Source organism: Silurus aristotelis (assembly GCF_946808225.1).
Source record: "Silurus aristotelis genome assembly, chromosome: 9".
Taxonomy (NCBI): Eukaryota; Metazoa; Chordata; class Actinopteri; order Siluriformes; family Siluridae; genus Silurus; species Silurus aristotelis.
In genome coordinates, this window is record NC_139582.1 from 410,001 (window position 1) to 432,500 (window position 22,500).

At 37.2% G+C, this 22,500-nt stretch overlaps 1 protein-coding gene across 2 annotated transcripts in view; it reads right to left on the reverse strand.

The window, feature by feature from the left end:
* Window positions 1-22,500, reverse strand: part of creb3l1 (cAMP responsive element binding protein 3-like 1) — a 54,521-nt gene that overhangs the window by 6,377 nt on the left and 25,644 nt on the right. For both annotated transcript variants that reach the window (XR_014535009.1, XM_083550129.1), the window contains exons 4-9: window positions 20,693-20,777; window positions 19,607-19,848; window positions 4,404-4,553; window positions 4,260-4,318; window positions 3,520-3,588; window positions 624-723 (exon numbers count right to left, since the gene is read on the reverse strand). Coding sequence is in view for 1 of the 2 variants with exons in the window: in XM_083550129.1 (XP_083406255.1) it covers window positions 624-723; window positions 3,520-3,588; window positions 4,260-4,318; window positions 4,404-4,553; window positions 19,607-19,848; window positions 20,693-20,777 (705 nt within the window). In the remaining variant the exon portion in view is untranslated. The remainder of the gene's footprint in view (window positions 1-623; window positions 724-3,519; window positions 3,589-4,259; window positions 4,319-4,403; window positions 4,554-19,606; window positions 19,849-20,692; window positions 20,778-22,500) is intronic.

A 22,500-nucleotide genomic window follows, 5' to 3' on the forward strand; every position in this document is an offset into this window, starting at 1 on the left:
TACATACAGACAGACAGACACCTGCATACATACAGACAGACAGACAGACAGATACCTGCATGCAGACAGACAGACAGACAGACAGACAGACAGACAGACAGACAGACAGATACCTGCATGCATGTATACAGACAGACAGACAGACAGATACCTGCATACAGACAGAAAGACAGACAGACAGACAGACAGACAGACAGACAGACAGACAGACAGACAGACAGACAGACAGACACCTGCATACATACAGACAGACAGACAGACAGACAGACAGACAGACAGACAGACAGACAGATACCTGCATACAGACAGACAGACAGACAGACAGACAGACAGACAGACAGACAGACAGACAGACAAACAGACAAACAGACAGATACCTGCATGCATACAGACAGACAGACAAACAGACAGACAGACAAACAGACAGATACATGCATGCATGCATACAGACAGACAGACAGACGAACAGACAGACAGACAGACAGACAGACAGACAGACAGACAGACAGACAGACAGACAGACAGACAGACAGACAGATAGATAGATAGATAGATAGATAGATAGATAGATAGATAGATAGATAGATAGATAGATAGATAGATAGATAGATAGATGAGTGTACCATGAGGCAGGTCCCGGTCTGGGTGGAAGCCATCTTGCAGGATCGAGGCACTTTGCCACTGACCAGAGCCTGAAGCTTCTGTAGCTGCTGCAGTAAAGACCTGCAGAAAGACAAGAGAAGAGAAGAAAAGCAGGATGTAAAGACGGTTCTACTGCAGTTCTGTCTGAACACGAACAAATTAAGTTTGTACTCTATCATCATTTTCCCCTCTCAGCTTATTCACAGTTCTGAGCACCACATGAATTCTGTAGCAACATCATCACACCATCACCCTCTAGTGAAAAAACATCACCACTACAAGTAAAGAGGAAAGTCCTGGGAGATTCCTTCAGAAGTGTGAATGAAGTTGTATAAAATCCATCTGTTCTTCTCTCTACTTCTTTCTTTTTTTTCTTCTTTTCCCCTTCGAGAGGGTTTCAGTACAGCTCCTGACTGCTCCTCAAATTTTGACACTGATCATCTACAATATAAAGCCAGTACCCGGAGGAAAATAACGCTGATCATCTCGTTACTGTGGCAACTATAAAGGGGTGGGGTTTATTATACAGCACAGGAACAAGTCAGTTCAGGAAGTTGATGTGTTGGAGGAAGTGGAAGAATGTGAGTGACTGACAAAATATGACGTTTGGATTAGAACAAAAGAGCAGGTGTTGTAGGGTCTATCTCAGTGTGCAGGAGATAGCAGCTACCAAAAGAAATCCAGTGAAGAATAACTGGACCATCTTCTCAAATGTTTTTTTTTTCCACCATGATGGACAGACGGGTGTGTGGGCAGGACTTACGAGGAGAGGAGATGGTACCAGTATGCACTATGGGGAGAACATGAGTTAGCCGAGGTAGTGAGATGCTCTGGGTGATGTTCTGCTTGGGTCCTGGTGTTCATGTGGAGTTTAATCTGATGTTACCTACCATCTAACGTGGTACAGATCTCCTGCAGTTACACCCCAGCATGGTCATGATGTTCCCTCATATCAGTGTCTTCTTTCCGAAGGATAAATCTCTGTACACATCCACACTGCAACTCACTGTTTAGGAACACCTTTTTTTTTAGGAACATGTTTGTGGAACATCACAAAGCGTTCATGATGTCGACTCGACCTCCAGAATCCAAGTCAACATTTGTGGGATTTTCTGGATAAACAAGTCTGATCCATCAAGGTCCCACCTCACACCCTACAGGACCTAAAGGATCTGCTGCTGAAGTTCTAAAATGTTTTGGAGGCACAAAGAGGAACTTTAATGTATTAGGCAGCTGGATTTAATGTTATTGCTGATCAGTTTAAAGTTTTTGTGTCTGATTCCATTTAAACTCCATCAGTTTCCCTCTGAAACCCTGAAACTCCCTACACTCTCTAAAACCACGATCACGGTCCAAGATATACTCCCTGCTGTGTGTGTGTGTGTGTGTGTGTGTGTGTGTGTGTGTGTGTGTGTGTGTGTGTGTGTGTGTGTGTTCTGTTTTATGACAGTTGTGTAATATGTCTAATTTGCTTGTTTTGGCAAAAGTGACATTTTGTCTGCAGAATTTGATTCTGAAGCCCCAAAAATGCAGTATTTATTTTAACTTTGGATTCTTCAATTTTGTGTTAAATGTTTATTCTTTATTTTAAGTATATCTTTGCATTTATTACAATTTTTTTATAATAATGATAAATGTCTTACAAAAAGTTTATTGAGTAATAATTTTACATATAAGAACGATAAATGTTTATATTGTTTAAAAACTAATTATTTAGTAATTATTATTTTAGTTTGATGTTTGTGTTGAGACTGAATGTAAATGTGTAAAAAATTCGACAGAAGTTGGATAATTGGGTCCGTACTGCTCTACACTTCAGTCCTGTACTACCATTAGTGACCACTGGAGGGAACAGCTGCTTTCACAGAGACTCTACATAAACATCTCCATTTAAAACATCATTTCATAAGGATTTAAACACCAGGGGGGGGCGGCAGACGGAGCCGGACGGAGCCGGAAGGAATGAGCAGGAATAAACACCTGCAGCTGATGAAACTAATAAGTGTGCTCTGTGCTTCTCCCTCCACTCACTCATTTCCTGGTGTGGAGTGTGATCACTCATTTTGTTCCGCTCCTCTCACTCCTTAACCATGCCCATCCCTCTATCCTTCACTCTCTCCATCTCTCCATCGCTCTCATACACACAGAACTGATCTCCCGCTCCGAACATCCAATCAAAACTGGATCACTGGATCTCAATCTGATTTTTTCAATCTCGAGAGCTCCATGTGATCCAGGGACTCCAGAGGAGTAGAAGTGTGTGTGTGTGTGTGTGTGTGTGTGTGTGTGTGTGTGTGTGTGTGTGTGTGTGTGTGTTACAAGGTATGGGAACAAGTGTATAAAGGATGAATAAAAACCTTCTGTCAGGCAAAGAGCCGGGGGTCAGAGGATCTCCTTCAATGTCCAGGAATAATACATCATTCAGCTTTTACATCCACAACACAATTTAATGATCTGTGATCCAAACCACACACACGCGCACATACACACACACACACACACTCACTCACTCACTCACTCACTCACTCACTCACTCACTCACTCACACACTCACACACTCACACACTCACACACTCACACACACACTCACACACACACTCACACACACACACCATGATTCTAAACCCCTACTGGTGCAGTTTGGACTTCAGTAGCAAGTCGGAAACATCTGTACTTATGCAAGGCAGCTCAGAGACAACACACACTCACAAACACACACACTCACATGCACATACACTCACATGCACATACACTCACATGCACATACACTCACATGCACATACACTCACACACACACACACACACACACACACACACACATAAACACTAACTCACATACACATAGACACACACACACACACACTGCTCCTGTCTCACCTGTTTGCACTTTCGAGTGTCTCCACCTTTTTCCACAGTTCATTGTTCTCGGAAGTGTAGTTCTCCACCCTGCACACACACACACACACATTAAACCCTGATTACACAAATGTGTAATACACACATCCTACTGCATCCTTGAATCACACTCCATCTCTTCATCTGCAATAAACGTCACATTACTCTGTGTGTGGATGTGTGTGTGTGTGTGTATGTGTGTGTGTGTGTGTGTGTGTGTGTGTGTGTGTGTGTGTGTGTGTGTGTGTGTGTGTGTGTGTGTGTGTGTGTGTGTGTGTGTGTGAATCCTGTCTCTCCAGTGTGCTCTTTAAACCATGAGAGCCTAAAAAGCAACACGGGTTAGAATGACTCACACACACACACACACACACACACACACACACACACACACACACACACACACACACACACACACACAGTGTTAGAATGACTCATACACACACACACAAACACACACACACACACACACACACACACACACTGTGTGTGTGTGTGAGAGTGTGTGTGTGTGTGTGTGTGTGTGAGTGTGTGTCTGTGTGTGTGTGAGTGTGTGTCTGTGTGCGTGTGTGTGTGTGTGGTGTGTGTGTGTTTGTGTGTGTGTGTGTAGAGAAAGAGTGACAGGATAGAAGAAGAAGAGGAAGTAAATAAAGATGGACAGAGGATGATGAGAAGATAAAAAAACAAAGAACGCTGAATAACGAGAAAGAGAGAGAAGTTCATACTTTTTCTCCAGACACTCCACATACTCCTTCTTCTTGCGGCGACTCTCCTGTGCTGAAATCTAAACAGAAGCAAAAAGAAGACTTAGTACAGGAGTTCAGGAGGAACACAGAAGAACATCATGTGGTTGTTTGTAAATCATGAACCTTGTTTTTGATTTTCCTGCGGACACGTTTTAGAGCTTTCTCCTCAGTCTTGGTCAGGGGGAGTTTGTTGGGGATGGGGTAACCTTCAGCCATCAGTGTCCTCTTTTCCTCTTCTGTCAGCATCAGTGGGCCTGATGTACCCTGTAACTTCTGTGAATCAAAACCACAAGACCCATGAAGAAAACCATTACAGAAGATACAAAAGCAGTGAGCAGAAAATAAATTATTTAAAATATATACAGTAAAATGAAGCATTTTATCGATAGTTAATGAGCAGAAACTGTGAATGAGATCAGAAACATGTTCATATCCAATAATATTCATTTATATAGTTTATAAATTACTATTCATATATTCATTAATATTCATATGTGTATGTGATCAAGTCCCTCAACACACTGTTTACCTAAAACTACATTACATTTACATGTTTTAACCTCACACTGAGTCTGAGCAGGAAATGAGAAATGAATGAGAAGTTCAGTTCTGTACACTCTGAGCTGCCTGCATCCTGACCTGCACATAAGTGAGATTCCACCCTGAACATCCTAAACATCTCCATTATTACTAATCTCTGGGTTTTTAAATGTATTTAATAAATAAATCCATAACAATTAGATTTTCATCTATTTATTTATTGATTTATTTATTTTAGAAGATGCTTTAGAATTTTTATCAATCTCTCTTATTCTCAATCTTCTCACCTGAACAAAGCTTAACCTTCTCCTATAGCAGCTCAATAACTTACCATCTGTGGTTGGTTTCAAAGCTACACTGACTTCCAGGAACTCTGAAGAGCTTTGAGAAACATAAGGAACTTTGAGGAGCTTTGTGGAAATCAAAGGAACTCTTAAGAATGTTTGCTCTGTTTTTATAGTTGTTTTAGGAGATAAAAGAGTTTATGGATGAGATCATGTTTTTTCCTTTGTACCTTTGGTCTAATGTGAGCAGTAAACACCACTTTTACAAAAAATAGTAGTACAAATAAAATATAAAAATATCAAATAATTAGAATACTGATCCCTGAGGCTAAACTGTGTAAATGTGTGTTATGAAGTGTGTAAATGTGTGTTATGAAGTGTGTGAATGTGTGTTATGAAGTGTGTAAATGTGTGTTATGAAGTATGTGAATATGTGTTATGAAGTGTGTGAATGTGTGTTATGAAGTGTGTAAATGTGTGTTATGAAGTGTGTAAATGTGTGTTATGAAGTGTGTGAATGTGTGTTATAAAGTGTGTAAATGTGTGTTATGAAGTGTAAATGTGTGTTATGAAGTGTGTGAATGTGTGTTATGAAGTGTGTGAATGTGTGTTATGAAGTGTGTGAATGTGTGTTATGAAGTGTGTGAATGTGTGTTATGAAGTGTGTGAATGTGGGTTATAAAGTGTGTGAATGTGTGTTAAGAAGTGTGTGAATGTGTGTTATGAAGTGTGTGAATGTGTGTTATGAAGTGTGTGAATGTGTGTTATGAAGTGTGTGAATGTGTGTTATGAAGTGTGTAAATGTGTGTTATGAAGTGTAAATGTGTGTTATGAAGTGTAAATGTGTGTTATGAAGTGTGTGAATGTGTGTTATGAAGTGTGTGAATGTGTGTTATGAAGTGTGTAAATGCGTGTTATAAAGTGTGTGAATGTGTGTTATGAAGTGTGTAAATGTGTGTTATGAAGTGTGTGAATGTGTGTTATGAAGTGTGTGAATGTGTGTTATGAAGTGTGTGAATGTGGGTTATAAAGTGTGTGAATGTGGGTTATAAAGTGTGTGAATGTGTGTTAAGAAGTGTGTGAATGTGTGTTATGAAGTGTGTAAATGTGTGTTATGAAGTGTGTGAATGTGTGTTATGAAGTGTATGAATGTGTGTTAAGAAGTGTAAATGTGTGTTATGAAGTGTGTGAATGTGTGTTATGAAGTGTGTGAATGTGTGTTATGAAGTGTGTGAATGTGTGTTATAAAGTGTGTGAATGTGTGTTATGAAGTGTGTAAATGTGTGTTATGAAGTGTGTGAATGTGTGTTATAAAGTGTGTGAATGTGTGTTATGAAGTGTGTAAATGTGTGTTATGAAGTGTGTAAATGTGTGTTATGAAGTGTGTGAATGTGTGTTATAAAGTGTGTGAATGTGTGTTATGAAGTGTAAATGTGTGTTATGAAGTGTGTGAATGTGTGTTATGAAGTGTGTAAATGTGTGTTATGAAGTGTGTGAATGTGTGTTATGAAATGTGTGAATGTGTGTTAAAAAGTGTAAATGTGTGTTATGATGTGTGTGAATGTGTGTTAAGAAGTGTGTGAATGTGTGTTATGAAGTGTGTAAATGTGTGTTATGAAGTGTGTGAATGTGTGTTATGAAGTGTGTGAATGTGTGTTATGAAGTGTGTAAATGTGTGTTATGAAGTGTGTGAATGTGGGTTATGAAGTGTGTGAATGTGTGTTATAAAGTGTGTGAATGTGTGTTATGAAGTGTGTAAATGTGTGTTATGAAGTGTGTGTTATAAAGTGTGTGACTGTGTGTTATGAAGTGTAAATGTGTACAAAGCTTAACCTTCTCCTATAGCAGCTCAATAACTTACCATCTGTGGTTGGTTTCAAAGCTACACTGACTTCCAGGAACTCTGAATAGCTTTGAGAAACATAAGGAACTTTGAGGAGCTTTGTGGAAATCGAAGGAACTCTAAAGAATGTTTGCTCTGTTTTTATAGTTGTTTTAGGAGATAAAAGAGTTTATGGATGAGATCATGTTTTTTCCTTTGTACCTTTGGTCTAATGTGAGCAGTAAACACCACTTTTACAAAAAATAGTAGTACAAATAAAATATAAAAATATCAAATAATTAGAATACTGATCCCTGAGGCTAAACTGTGTAAATGTGTGTTTTAAAGTGTGTAAATGTGTGTTATGAAGTGTGTAAATGTGTGTTATGAAGTGTATGAATGTGTGTTATGAAGTGTGTAAATGTGTGTTATGAAGTGTGTAAATGTGTGTTATGAAGTGTGTGAATGTGTGTTATGAAGTGTGTGAATGTGTGTTATGAAGTGTGTGAATGTGTGTTATGAAGTGTGTAAATGTGTGTTATGAAGTGTGTGAATGTGTGTTATGAAGTGTGTAAATGTGTGTTATGAAGTGTGTGAATGTGTGTTATGAAGTGTGTGAATGTGTGTTAAGAAGTGTAAATGTGTGTTATGATGTGTGTGAATGTGTGTTATGAAGTATGTGAATGTGTGTTATGAAGTATGTGAATGTGTGTTATGAAGTGTGTGAATGTGTGTTAAAAAGTGTAAATGTGTGTTATGATGTGTGTGAATGTGTGTTATGAAGTGTGTAAATGTGTGTTATGAAGTGTGTGAATGTGTGTTAAGAAGTGTGTGAATGTGTGTTAAGAAGTGTGTGAATGTGTGTTAAGAAGTGTGTGAATGTGTGTTATGAAGTGTGTAAATGTGTGATATGAAGTGTGTGAATGTGTGTTATGAAGTGTGTGAATGTGTGTTATGAAGTGTGTGAATGTGTGTTAAGAAGTGTAAATGTGTGTTATGATGTGTGTGAATGTGTGTTATGAAGTGTGTAAATGTGTGTTATGAAGTGTGTAAATGTGTGTTATGAAGTGTGTGAATGTGTGTTATGAAGTGTGTAAATGTGTGTTATAAAGTGTGTGACTGTGTGTTATGAAGTGTAAATGTGTGTTATGAAGTGTGTAAATGTGTGTTATGAAGTGTGTGAATGTGTGTTAAAAAGTGTAAATGTGTGTTATGATGTGTGTGAATGTGTGTTAAGAAGTGTGTGAATGTGTGTTATGAAGTGTGTAAATGTGTGTTATGAAGTGTGTGAATGTGTGTTATGAAGTGTGTGAATGTGTGTTATGAAGTGTGTGAATGTGTGTTATGAAGTGTGTGAATGTGTGTTATGAAGTGTGTAAATGTGTGTTATGAAGTGTGTAAATGTGTGTTATGAAGTGTGTAAATGTGTGTTATGAAGTGTGTGAATGTGTGTTATAAAGTGTGTGAATGTGTGTTATGAAGTGTGTGAATGTGTGTTATAAAGTGTGTGACTGTGTGTTATGAAGTGTAAATGTGTGTTATGAAGTGTGTGAATGTGTGTTTTGAAGTGTGTGAATGTGTGTTATGAAGTGTGTGAATGTGTGTTATGAAGTGTGTGAATGTGTGTTATGAAGTGTGTGAATGTGGGTTATGAAGTGTGTGAATGTGGGTTATGAAGTGTGTGAATGTGGGTTATAAAGTGTGTGAATGTGTGTTATAAAGTGTGTGAATGTGTGTTATGAAGTGTGTAAATGTGTGTTATGAAGTGTGTGAATGTGTGTTATGAAGTGTGTGAATGTGTGTTATAAAGTGTGTGAATGTGTGTTATGAAGTGTGTGAATGTGGGTAATAAAGTGTGTGAATGTGTGTTAAGAAGTGTGTGAATGTGTGTTATGAAGTGTGTAAATGTGTGTTATGAAGTGTGTGAATGTGTGTTATGAAGTGTGTGAATGTGTGTTAAGAAGTGTAAATGTGTGTTATGAAGTGTGTGAATGTGTGTTATGAAGTGTGTGAATGTGTGTTATGAAGTGTGTGAATGTGTGTTATAAAGTGTGTGAATGTGTGTTATGAAGTGTGTAAATGTGTGTTATGAAGTGTGTGAATGTGTGTTATAAAGTGTGTGAATGTGTGTTATGAAGTGTGTAAATGTGTGTTATGAAGTGTGTGAATGTGTGTTATAAAGTGTGTGACTGTGTGTTATGAAGTGTAAATGTGTGTTATGAAGTGTGTGAATGTGTGTTATGAAGTGTGTAAATGTGTGTTATGAAGTGTGTAAATGTGTGTTATGAAGTGTGTGAATGTGTGTTATGAAGTGTGTGAATGTGTGTTATGAAGTGTGTGAATGTGTGTTAAAAAGTGTAAATGTGTGTTATGATGTGTGTGAATGTGTGTTAAGAAGTGTGTGAATGTGTGTTATGAAGTGTGTGAATGTGTGTTATGAAGTGTGTAAATGTGTGTTATGAAGTGTGTGAATGTGTGTTATAAAGTGTGTGAATGTGTGTTATGATGTGTGTAAATGTGTGTTATGAAGTGTGTGAATGTGTGTTATAAAGTGTGTGACTGTGTGTTATGAAGTGTAAATGTGTGTTATGAAGTGTGTGAATGTGTGTTATGAAGTGTGTGAATGTGTGTTAAGAAGTGTAAATGTGTGTTATGATGTGTGTAAATGTGTGTTATGAAGTGTGTGAATGTGTGTTATGAAGTGTGTGAATGTGTGTTATGAAGTGTGTGAATGTGTGTGAATGTGTGTTAAGAAGTGTAAATGTGTGTTATGAAGTGTGTGAATGTGTGTTATGAAGTGTGTGAATGTGGGTTATGAAGTGTGTGAATGTGTGTTATGAAGTGTGTAAATGTGTGTTATGAAGTGTGTGAATGTGTGTTATAAAGTGTGTGAATGTGTGTTATAAAGTGTGTAAATGTGTGTTATGAAGTGTGTGAATGTGTGTTATAAAGTGTGTGAATGTGTGTTATAAAGTGTGTGAATGTGTGTTATGAAGTGTGTGAATGTGGGTTATAAAGTGTGTGAATGTGTGTTAAGAAGTGTGTGAATGTGTGTTATAAAGTGTGTGAATGTGTGTTATAAAGTGTGTGACTGTGTGTTATGAAGTGTAAATGTGTGTTATGAAGTGTGTGAATGTGTGTTATGAAGTGTGTAAATGTGTGTTATAAAGTGTGTGAATGTGTGTTATGAAGTGTGTGAATGTGTGTTAAGAAGTGTAAATGTGTGTTATGAAGTGTGTAAATGTGTGTTATGAAGTGTGTGAATGTGTGTTATGAAGTGTGTGAATGTGTGTTAAGAAGTGTAAATGTGTGTTATGAAGTGTGTAAATGTGTGTTATGAAGTGTGTAAATGTGTGTTATGAAGTGTGTAAATGTGTGTTATGAAGTGTGTAAATGTGTGTTATAAAGTGTGTGACTGTGTGTTATGAAGTGTAAATGTGTGTTATGAAGTGTGTGAATGTGTGTTATGAAGTGTGTAAATGTGTGTTATGAAGTGTAAATGTGTGTTATGAAGTGTGTGAATGTGTGTTATGAAGTGTGTAAATGTGTGTTATGAAGTGTGTGAATGTGGGTTATAAAGTGTGTGAATGTGTGTTAAGAAGTGTGTGAATGTGTGTTAAGAAGTGTGTGAATGTGTGTTATGAAGTGTGTGAATGTGTGTTATGAAGTGTGTGAATGTGTGTTATGAAGTGTGTAAATGTGTGTTATGAAGTGTGTGAATGTGTGTTATAAAGTGTGTGAATGTGTGTTATAAAGTGTGTGAATGTGTGTTATAAAGTGTGTGACTGTGTGTTATGAAGTGTAAATGTGTGTTATGTAGTGTGTGAATGTGTGTTAAGAAGTGTGTGAATGTGTGTTATGAAGTGTGTAAATGTGTGTTATGAAGTGTGTGAATGTGTTATGAAGTGTGTGAATGTGTGTTAAGAAGTGTAAATGTGTGTTATGATGTGTGTGAATGTGTGTTATGAAGTGTGTAAATGTGTGTTATGAAGTGTGTGAATGTGTGTTATAAAGTGTGTGAATGTGTGTTATAAAGTGTGTGAATGTGTGTTATGAAGTGTGTAAATGTGTGTTATGAAGTGTGTGAATGTGTGTTATGAAGTGTGTGAATGTGTGTTAAGAAGTGTAAATGTGTGTTATGATGTGTGTGAATGTGTGTTATGAAGTGTGTAAATGTGTGTTATGAAGTGTGTGAATGTGTGTTATGAAGTGTGTAAATGTGTGTTATAAAGTGTGTGACTGTGTGTTATGAAGTGTAAATGTGTGTTATGAAGTGTGTGAATGTGTGTTATGAAGTGTGTAAATGTGTGTTATGAAGTGTGTGAATGTGGGTTATGAAGTGTGTGAATGTGTGTTATGAAGTGTGACTGTGTGCTATGAAGTGTGTGAATGTGTGTTATGAAGTGTGTGACTGTGTGTTATAAAGTGTGTGAATGTGTGTTAAGAAGTGTGTGAATGTGTGTTATGAAGTGTGTAAATGTGTGTTATGAAGTGTGTGAATGTGTGTTATGAAGTGTGTGAATGTGTGTTAAAAAGTGTAAATGTGTGTTATGAAGTGTGTGAATGTGTGTTATGAAGTGTGTAAATGTGTGTTATGAAGTGTGTAAATGTGTGTTATGAAGTGTGTAAATGTGTGTTATGAAGTGTGTGAATGTGTTATAAAGTGTGTGAATGTGTGTTATGAAGTGTGTAAATGTGTGTTATGAAGTGTGTGAATGTGTGTTATAAAGTGTGTGAATGTGTGTTATAAAGGGTGTAAATGTGTGTTATGAAGTGTGTGAATGTGTGTTAAGAAGTGTGTGAATGTGTGTTATGAAGTGTGTAAATGTGTGTTATGAAGTGTGTAAATGTGTGTGATGAAGTGTGTAAATGTGTGTTATGAAGTGTGTGAATGTGTGTTATAAAGTGTGTGAATGTGTGTTATGAAGTGTGTGAATGTGGGTAATAAAGTGTGTGAATGTGTGTTAAGAAGTGTGTGAATGTGTGTTATGAAGTGTGTGAATGTGTGTTATGAAGTGTGTGAATGTGTGTTAAGAAGTGTAAATGTGTGTTATGAAGTGTGTGAATGTGTGTTATGAAGTGTGTGAATGTGTGTTATGAAGTGTGTGAATGTGTGTTATAAAGTGTGTGAATGTGTGTTATGAAGTGTGTAAATGTGTGTTATGAAGTGTGTGAATGTGTGTTATAAAGTGTGTGAATGTGTGTTATGAAGTGTGTAAATGTGTGTTATGAAGTGTGTGAATGTGTGTTATAAAGTGTGTGACTGTGTGTTATGAAGTGTAAATGTGTGTTATGAAGTGTGTGAATGTGTGTTAGGAAGTGTGTGAATGTGTGTTATGATGTGTGTAAATGTGTGTTATGAAGTGTGTGAATGTGTGTTATAAAGTGTGTGACTGTGTGTTATGAAGTGTAAATGTGTGTTATGAAGTGTGTGAATGTGTGTTATGAAGTGTGTGAATGTGTGTTAAGAAGTGTAAATGTGTGTTATGATGTGTGTAAATGTGTGTTATGAAGTGTGTGAATGTGTGTTATGAAGTGTGTGAATGTGTGTTAAGAAGTGTAAATGTGTGTTATGAAGTGTGTGAATGTGTGTTATGAAGTGTGTGAATGTGTGTTATGAAGTGTGTGAATGTGTGTTATGAAGTGTGTAAATGTGTGTTATGAAGTGTGTGAATGTGTGTTATAAAGTGTGTGAATGTGTGTTATAAAGTGTGTAAATGTGTGTTATGAAGTGTGTGAATGTGTGTTATAAAGTGTGTGAATGTGTGTTATAAAGTGTGTGAATGTGTGTTATGAAGTGTGTGAATGTGGGTTATAAAGTGTGTGAATGTGTGTTAAGAAGTGTGTGAATGTGTGTTATAAAGTGTGTGAATGTGTGTTAAGAAGTGTAAATGTGTGTTATGAAGTGTGTGAATGTGTGTTAGGAAGTGTGTGAATGTGTGTTATGATGTGTGTAAATGTGTGTTATGAAGTGTGTGAATGTGTGTTATAAAGTGTGTGACTGTGTGTTATGAAGTGTAAATGTGTGTTATGAAGTGTGTGAATGTGTGTTATGAAGTGTGTGAATGTGTGTTAAGAAGTGTAAATGTGTGTTATGATGTGTGTAAATGTGTGTTATGAAGTGTGTGAATGTGTGTTATGAAGTGTGTGAATGTGTGTTAAGAAGTGTAAATGTGTGTTATGAAGTGTGTGAATGTGTGTTATGAAGTGTGTGAATGTGTGTTATGAAGTGTGTGAATGTGTGTTATGAAGTGTGTAAATGTGTGTTATGAAGTGTGTGAATGTGTGTTATAAAGTGTGTAAATGTGTGTTATGAAGTGTGTAAATGTGTGTTATGAAGTGTGTAAATGTGTGTTATGAAGTGTGTAAATGTGTGTTATGAAGTGTGTGACTGTGTGTTATGAAGTGTAAATGTGTGTTATGAAGTGTGTGAATGTGTGTTATGAAGTGTGTGACTGTGTGTTATGAAGTGTAAATGTGTGTTATGAAGTGTGTGAATGTGTGTTATGAAGTGTGTAAATGTGTGTTATAAAGTGTGTGAATGTGTGTTATGAAGTGTGTGAATGTGTGTTAAGAAGTGTAAATGTGTGTTATGAAGTGTGTAAATGTGTGTTATGAAGTGTGTAAATGTGTGTTATGAAGTGTGTAAATGTGTGTTATGAAGTGTGTGACTGTGTGTTATGAAGTGTAAATGTGTGTTATGAAGTGTGTGAATGTGTGTTATGAAGTGTGTAAATGTGTGTTATGAAGTGTAAATGTGTGTTATGAAGTGTGTGAATGTGTGTTATGAAGTGTGTAAATGTGTGTTATGAAGTGTGTGAATGTGGGTTATGAAGTGTGTGAATGTGGGTTATAAAGTGTGTGAATGTGTGTTAAGAAGTGTGTGAATGTGTGTTATGAAGTGTGTGAATGTGTGTTATGAAGTGTGTGAATGTGTGTTATGAAGTGTGTAAATGTGTGTTATGAAGTGTGTGAATGTGTGTTATAAAGTGTGTGAATGTGTGTTATAAAGTGTGTGAATGTGTGTTATAAAGTGTGTGACTGTGTGTTATGAAGTGTAAATGTGTGTTATGTAGTGTGTGAATGTGTGTTAAGAAGTGTGTGAATGTGTGTTATGAAGTGTGTAAATGTGTGTTATGAAGTGTGTGAATGTGTTATGAAGTGTGTGAATGTGTGTTAAGAAGTGTAAATGTGTGTTATGATGTGTGTGAATGTGTGTTATGAAGTGTGTAAATGTGTGTTATGAAGTGTGTGAATGTGTGTTATAAAGTGTGTGAATGTGTGTTATGAAGTGTGTAAATGTGTGTTATGAAGTGTGTGAATGTGTGTTATGAAGTGTGTGAATGTGTGTTAAGAAGTGTAAATGTGTGTTATGATGTGTGTGAATGTGTGTTATGAAGTGTGTAAATGTGTGTTATGAAGTGTGTAAATGTGTGTTATGAAGTGTGTGAATGTGTGTTATGAAGTGTGTAAATGTGTGTTAAGAAGTGTAAATGTGTGTTATGATGTGTGTGAATGTGTGTTATGAAGTATGTGAATGTGTGTTATGAAGTATGTGAATGTGTGTTATGAAGTGTGTGAATGTGTGTTAAAAAGTGTAAATGTGTGTTATGATGTGTGTGAATGTGTGTTATGAAGTGTGTAAATGTGTGTTATGAAGTGTGTGAATGTGTGTTAAGAAGTGTGTGAATGTGTGTTAAGAAGTGTGTGAATGTGTGTTAAGAAGTGTGTGAATGTGTGTTATGAAGTGTGTAAATGTGTGATATGAAGTGTGTGAATGTGTGTTATGAAGTGTGTGAATGTGTGTTATGAAGTGTGTGAATGTGTGTTAAGAAGTGTAAATGTGTGTTATGATGTGTGTGAATGTGTGTTATGAAGTGTGTAAATGTGTGTTATGAAGTGTGTAAATGTGTGTTATGAAGTGTGTGAATGTGTGTTATGAAGTGTGTAAATGTGTGTTATAAAGTGTGTGACTGTGTGTTATGAAGTGTAAATGTGTGTTATGAAGTGTGTGAATGTGTGTTATGAAGTGTGTAAATGTGTGTTATGAAGTGTGTGAATGTGGGTTATGAAGTGTGTGAATGTGTGTTATGAAGTGTGACTGTGTGCTATGAAGTGTGTGAATGTGTGTTATGAAGTGTGTGACTGTGTGTTATAAAGTGTGTGAATGTGTGTTATGAAGTGTGTAAATGTGTGTTATGAAGTGTGTGAATGTGTGTTATGAAGTGTGTGAATGTGTGTTAAAAAGTGTAAATGTGTGTTATGAAGTGTGTGAATGTGTGTTATGAAGTGTGTAAATGTGTGTTATGAAGTGTGTAAATGTGTGTTATGAAGTGTGTAAATGTGTGTTATGAAGTGTGTGAATGTGTTATAAAGTGTGTGAATGTGTGTTATGAAGTGTGTAAATGTGTGTTATGAAGTGTGTGAATGTGTGTTATAAAGTGTGTGAATGTGTGTTATAAAGGGTGTAAATGTGTGTTATGAAGTGTAAATGTGTGTTATGAAGTGTGTGAATGTGTGTTAAGAAGTGTGTGAATGTGTGTTATGAAGTGTGTAAATGTGTGTTATGAAGTGTGTAAATGTGTGTTATGAAGTGTGTAAATGTGTGTTATGAAGTGTGTGAATGTGGGTTATGAAGTGTGTGAATGTGTGTTATGAAGTGTGTGAATGTGTGTTATGAAGTGTGTAAATGTGTGTTATGAAGTGTGTGACTGTGTGTTATGAAGTGTGTGAATGTGTGTTATGAAGTGTGTGAATGTGTGTTAAGAAGTGTGTGAATGTGTGTTATGAAGTGTGTAAATGTGTGTTATGAAGTGTGTGAATGTGTGTTATGAAGTGTGTAAATGTGTGTTAAGAAGTGTAAATGTGTGTTATGAAGTGGGTAAATGTGTGTTATGAAGTGTGTAAATCTGTGTTATGAAGTGTGTGAATGTGTGTTATAAAGTGTGTGAATGTGTGTTATGAAGTGTGTGAATGTGTGTTATGAAGTGTGTAAATGTGTGTTATAAAGTGTGTGACTGTGTGTTATAAAGTGTGTGAATGTGTGTTAATAAATGTGTGAATGTGTGTTATGAAGTGTGTAAATGTGTGTTATAAAGTGTGTGAATGTGTGTTATGAAGTGTGTGAATGTGTGTTAAGAAGTGTAAATGTGTGTTATGAAGTGTGTGAATGTGTGTTATGAAGTGTGTAAATGTGTGTTATGAAGTGTGTAAATGTGTGTTATGAAGTGTGTGAATGTGTGTTAAGAAGTGTGTGAATGTGTGTTATGAAGTGTGTAAATGTGTGTTATGAAGTGTGTGAATGTGTGTTATGAAGTGTGTGAATGTGTGTTAAGAAGTGTAAATGTGTGTTATGAAGTGTGTGAATGTGTGTTATGAAGTGTGTAAATGTGTGTTATGAAGTGTGTAAATGTGTGTTATGAAGTGTGTAAATGTGTGTTATGAAGTGTGTGAATGTGTGTTATGAAGTGTGTGAATGTGTGTTATAAAGTGTGTGAATGTGTGTTATGAAGTGTGTAAATGTGTGTTATAAAGTGTTTGAATGTGTGTTATGAAGTGTGTGAATGTGTGTTAAGAAGTGTGTGAATGTGTGTTATGAAGTGTGTAAATGTGTGTTATGAAGTGTGTGAATGTGTGTTATGAAGTGTGTGAATGTGTGTTAAGAAGTGTAAATGTGTGTTATGAAGTGTGTGAATGTGTGTTATGAAGTGTGTAAATGTGTGTTATGAAGTGTGTGAATGTGTTAAGAAGTGTGTGAATGTGTGTTATGAAGTGTGTAAATGAGTGTTATGAAGTGTGTGAATGTGTGTTATGAAGTGTGTGAATGTGTGTTAAGAAGTGTAAATGTGTGTTATGAAGTGTGTGAATGTGTGTTATGAAGTGTGTAAATGTGTGTTATGAAGTGTGTAAATGTGTGTTATGAAGTGTGTGAATGTGTGTTATGATGTGTGTGAATGTGTGTTATGAAGTGTGTAAATGTGTGTTATAAAGTGTGTGACGGTGTGTTATGAAGTGTAAATGTGTGTTATGAAGTGTGTGAATGTGTGTTATGAAGTGTGTAAATGTGTGTTATGAAGTGTGTGACTGTGTTATGAAGTGTGTGACTGTGTGTTATGAAGTGTGTGACTGTGTGTTATGAAGTGTGTGAATGTGTGTTATGAAGTGTGTGAATGTGTGTTATGAAGTGTGTAAATGTGTGTTATGAAGTGTGTGACTGTGTGTTATGAAGTGTGTGAATGTGTGTTGTGACGTGTGTGAATGTGTGTTATGAAGTGTGTGAATGTGTGTTATGAAGTGTGTGAATGTGTGTTATGAAGTGTGTAAATGTGTGTCATGAAGTGTGTGACGGTGTGTTATGAAGTGTAAATGTGTGTTATGAAGTGTGTGAATGTGTGTTATGAAGTGTGTAAATGTGTGTTATGAAGTGTGTGACTGTGTTATGAAGTGTGTGACTGTGTGTTATGAAGTGTGTGACTGTGTGTTATGAAGTGTGTGAATGTGTGTTATGAAGTGTGTGAATGTGTGTTAAGAAGTGTGTGAATGTGTGTTGTGAAGTGTGTAAATGTGTGTTATGAAGTGTGTGAATGTGTGTTATGAAGTGTGTGAATGTGTGTTAAGAAGTGTAAATGTGTGTTATGAAGTGTGTGAATGTGTGTTATGAAGTGTGTAAATGTGTGTTATGAAGTGTGTAAATGTGTGTTATGAAGTGTGTGAATGTGTGTTATAAAGTGTGTGACTGTGTGTTATGAAGTGTAATTGTGTGTTATGAAGTGTGTGAATGTGTGTTATGAAGTGTGTAAATGTGTGTTATGAAGTGTGTGAATGTGTGTTATGAAGTGTGTGAATGTGTGTTATGAAGTGTGTGAATGTGTGTTATGAAGTGTGTGAATGTGTGTTATAAAGTGTGTGAATGTGTGTTATAAAGTGTGTGACTGTGTGTTATGAAGTGTAATTGTGTGTTATGAAGTGTGTGAATGTGTGTTATGAAGTGTGTAAATGTGTGTTATGAAGTGTGTGAATGTGTGTTATGAAGTGTGTGAATGTGTGTTATGAAGTGTGTGAATGTGTGTTATGAAGTGTGTGAATGTGTGTTATGAAGTGTGTAAATGTGTGTCATGAAGTGTGTAAATGTGTGTCATGAAGTGTGTGACGGTGTGTTATGAAGTGTAAATGTGTGTTATGAAGTGTGTGAATGTGTGTTATGAAGTGTGTAAATGTGTGTTATGAAGTGTGTGACTGTGTTATGAAGTGTGTGACTGTGTGTTATGAAGTGTGTGACTGTGTTATGAAGTGTGTGAATGTGTGTTATGAAGTGTGTGAATGTGTGTTATGAAGTGTGTAAATGTGTGTTATGAAGTGTGTGACTGTGTGTTATGAAGTGTGTGAATGTGTGTTGTGACGTGTGTGAATGTGTGTTATGAAGTGTGTAAATGTTTGTAATGAAGTGGGTGAATGTTTGTTATGAAGTGTGTGAATGTTTGTTATGAAGTGTGTGAATGTGTGTTATGAAGTGTGTGAATGTGTGTTATGAAGTGTGTGAATGTGTGTTATGAAGTGTGTGAATGTGTGTTATGAAGTGTGTAAATGTGTGTCATGAAGTGTGTGACGGTGTGTTATGAAGTGTAAATGTGTGTTATGAAGTGTGTGAATGTGTTATGAAGTGTGTAAATGTGTGTTATGAAGTGTGTGACTGTGTGTTATGAAGTGTGTGACTGTGTGTTATGAAGTGTGTGAATGTGTGTTATGAAGTGTGTGAATGTGTGTTATGAAGTGTGTAAATGTGTGTTATGAAGTGTGTGACTGTGTGTTATGAAGTGTGTGAATGTGTGTTGTGACGTGTGTGAATGTGTGTTATGAAGTGTGTAAATGTGTGTTATGAAGTGTGTAAATGTTTGTAATGAAGTGGGTGAATGTTTGTTATGAAGTGGGTGAATGTTTGTTATGAAGTGTGTGAATGTGTGTTATGAAGTGTGTGAATGTGTGTTATGAAGTGTGTGAATGTGTGTTATGAAGTGTGTGAATGTGTGTTATGAAGTGTGTGAATGTGTGTTATGAAGTGTGTGAATGTTTGTTATGAAGTGTGTACATGTGTGTTATAAAGTGTGTGAATGTGTGTTATGAAGTGTGTGAATGTGTGTTATAAAGTGTGTGAATGTGTGTTATGAAGTGTGTGAATGTGTGTTATAATGTGTGTGAATGTGTGTTATAAAGTGTGTAAATGTGTGTTATGAAGTGTGTGAATGTGTGTTATGAAGTGTGTGAATGTTTGTTATGAAGTGTGTACATGTGTGTTATAAAGTGTGTGAATGTGTGTTATGAAGTGTGTGAATGTGTGTTATAAAGTGTGTGAATGTGTGTTATGAAGTGTGTGAATGTGTGTTATAATGTGTGTGAATGTGTGTTATAAAGTGTGTAAATGTGTGTTATGAAGTGTGTGAATGTTTGTTATGAAGTGTGTACATGTGTGTTATAAAGTGTGTGAATGTGTGTTATGAAGTGTGTGAATGTGTGTTATAAAGTGTGTGAATGTGTGTTATGAAGTGTGTGAATGTGTGTTATAATGTGTGTGAATGTGTGTTATAAAGTGTGTAAATGTGTGTTATGAAGTGTGTGAATGTGTGTTATAATGTGTGTGAATGTGTGTTATAAAGTGTGTGAATGTATCTTTATCTTGATCATACATGAGGAGCGGTGAGAAGTGGTGAGGAGGAGATGGCTGTGGAGGAGCGAGCTGGATGGCGGGTAGGGCTGGACGGCGCTAGCGAATGAGAGCTCTGTAGGTGGGCAGGGCTTGAGGGTGCCAGCGAATGTGGGCTCTGCATGCGGGCGGGGCTGGACGGAGGCAACGAATGAGGGCTCTGAGATCCGTCACTGTCACTGCCATGGCTGCTGGGAGGAGTGGGAGGGAGCTGCAGGTGCTCCTCTGAACAAACACACAAACACAATACTCTGTTACTAACAATATGACTAATGATAATAATAATAATAATGATGATAATAATAATAATAATACTAATAATAATGAAGAGATTTTGTATTAAACACTCTCGCATGCTACGAGTGAATATTCCTGCTCAGACCTCAGCCGGCTGAGACGCTCCATTCTAAACTCATTAAACTGGATGACTTCAGTCAATGGAAATATCGAGCTCATAGCTCAGAAAAACACCGAGCGCCGAGCAAACGCTGTTCCCTGCTTAGTAAATTAGCAGACCTTATTAGGACAAGGACCAGGAGTGTGTGTGGTGTTTTTTTTTTCACTTAAAACTGAATCGTGCAGTTCACTATAAACTCTCAGCACATGATGTAGAATACTTTAAACTATCAGCACACTAGTGAAGAGTGACTCCATGTTCTGACAGAACATCACTTTCAGGATACAAGACTAGTTTTTTTTTATAGTACATTTAAAAAGTTCTATCTAATTTTTTATACAATTTTTCATTCACATAATGGAACAAGGTAAAAAAGTGGGAGGGCTGTACATGAGGACAACATAAGACTCTAACGATCGGAATAATGGAATAAAACCTAATAGTAACACAGCTAGGTCAAATCACTAGGGTGAAGCCACCATCCTTTAGCTCCTGAAAGACCTTTAGTCTACAGAACACCAGTATGAAAGGTGAGTGTAGGAAATCAGATCTCAGATGCGAGATGTGAACACAATAATCCAGGGGATAACTAATTTGGGATTATGGAGAAATATTAACATGAGACACAATAATTGAATATGTTTTAATAATTGTGTGTGTGTGAATAATCACCTGTGGGACCACCGAGGAACTGGTTGACCTCTTTGGGTTCTGCTTTGATGGTAGGTACCGTGTTTGAGTTCTGTTCTCGTCCCACCTAGAACACAGAGCATGTGTGTTTTTATTCCAACAGATTGTGTATGTTTACAGCTCAGGACACAGGAACCACAGGCACTGTTCTTTACAAGCAGGAGAAGAACTTGGGGTGGTCTTCTGATTGAATTGTCTTGCTGCTTGAATGTATGGATATTGTATTTAGTTCGAGAACTTAACCAGAATTTCCATTTCATGAGAAGGTCTGTAGACACGCAACGGAGGAAACAGACATTGTTTCAATTCCCAGAAGGAGAGGGTTTTTTATTTTAACTTTATTTCCCCTTGTTCTCAGTAAGGTCTGCTTTTCCTCTCTCTCTCTCTCTCTCTCTCTCTCTCTCTCTCTCTCTCTCTCTCTCTCTCTCTCTCTCTCTCTCTCTCTCTCTCTCTTTCTCTTTCTCTTTCTCTTTCTCTCTCTTTCTCTGAATGCCAGGAGAGAAATACATGATGCATGTGGTATATTTGATGGTATTCAGTGGCATTTGTTTAAAGTTCCTGGATGACTCAAACAATAAACACAGCTGAAGACAAAGACATCCTTTACTCCAGCACACTTAGACCTACTCTCAAATATACCTTTGACCTACACTCAGACCTACAGTCAGACCTGCCTCAGACCTACCCTCAAACCTACACTCAGACCTAAACTTAGACCTACACTCAGACCTACAGTAAGACCAACACTCAGACCTACCCTTAAATCAACACTCAGACCTACCCTCAAAACAACATTCAGACCTACCCTCAGGCCTACACTCAGGCTTACCCTTAAAACCACACTCACACCTGCATTTAGACCTACACTTAAAACTTACCCTCAGATCTACACTCAAACCTACCCTCAGACCTAAACTTAGACCTACACTCAGACCTACACTCAGACCTGTCCTTAGACCTACACTTAGACATACACTCATACCTACACTCTGACCTACCCTCAGACCTACACACAGACATGCCCTTAGACCTACAGTCAGATGTGCCCTTTGACCTACACTCAGACCTGCCCTCAGACCTACACTCAGGCCTGCCCTCAGACCTACATTCAGACCTGCCCTCAGACCTACACTCAAACCTACCCTTAAACCTACCCTCAGACTTACCATCAAACCTACTTTCACACCTACACTCAAACCTACTGTCAACCCTACCCTCAGACCTACAGTGAAAACCTACAATCAGATCTACACTCAAACCTTGACTCAGACCTACACTTAAATCCTACCCTCACACCTACCCTAAAACCTACCCTCAAAACAACCCTCAGCCCTACACTCATACCTACCCTCAAAACAACAGTCAGACCTACACTTAAGACCTACCCTTAGACCTACACGCAGACCTAGTTTTAGAACTAGACTCAGACCGACCCTTAAAACAACACTCAAACCTACCCTCAGGCCTACATGCAGACTTAACCTTAAAACAACACTCAGACCTACTCTCAAACCTACACTCAGATCTAACTCAGATCTACATTTATACCTATACTCAAACTAAAAACTCAGACTTGTCTTCAGACCTACACCCAGATCTACACTTAGACCTACACTCAGATCTACACTCAGACCTACACTCAGACCTACCCTCAACACAAAACTCAGACCTAAACTCAGATCTACACTCAGGTCTACATTTAGACCTACCCATAAATCAACACTCAGACCCACACCCAAAACAACACTCAGACCTACCTTCAGACCTACACTCAGACCTGCCCATAAATC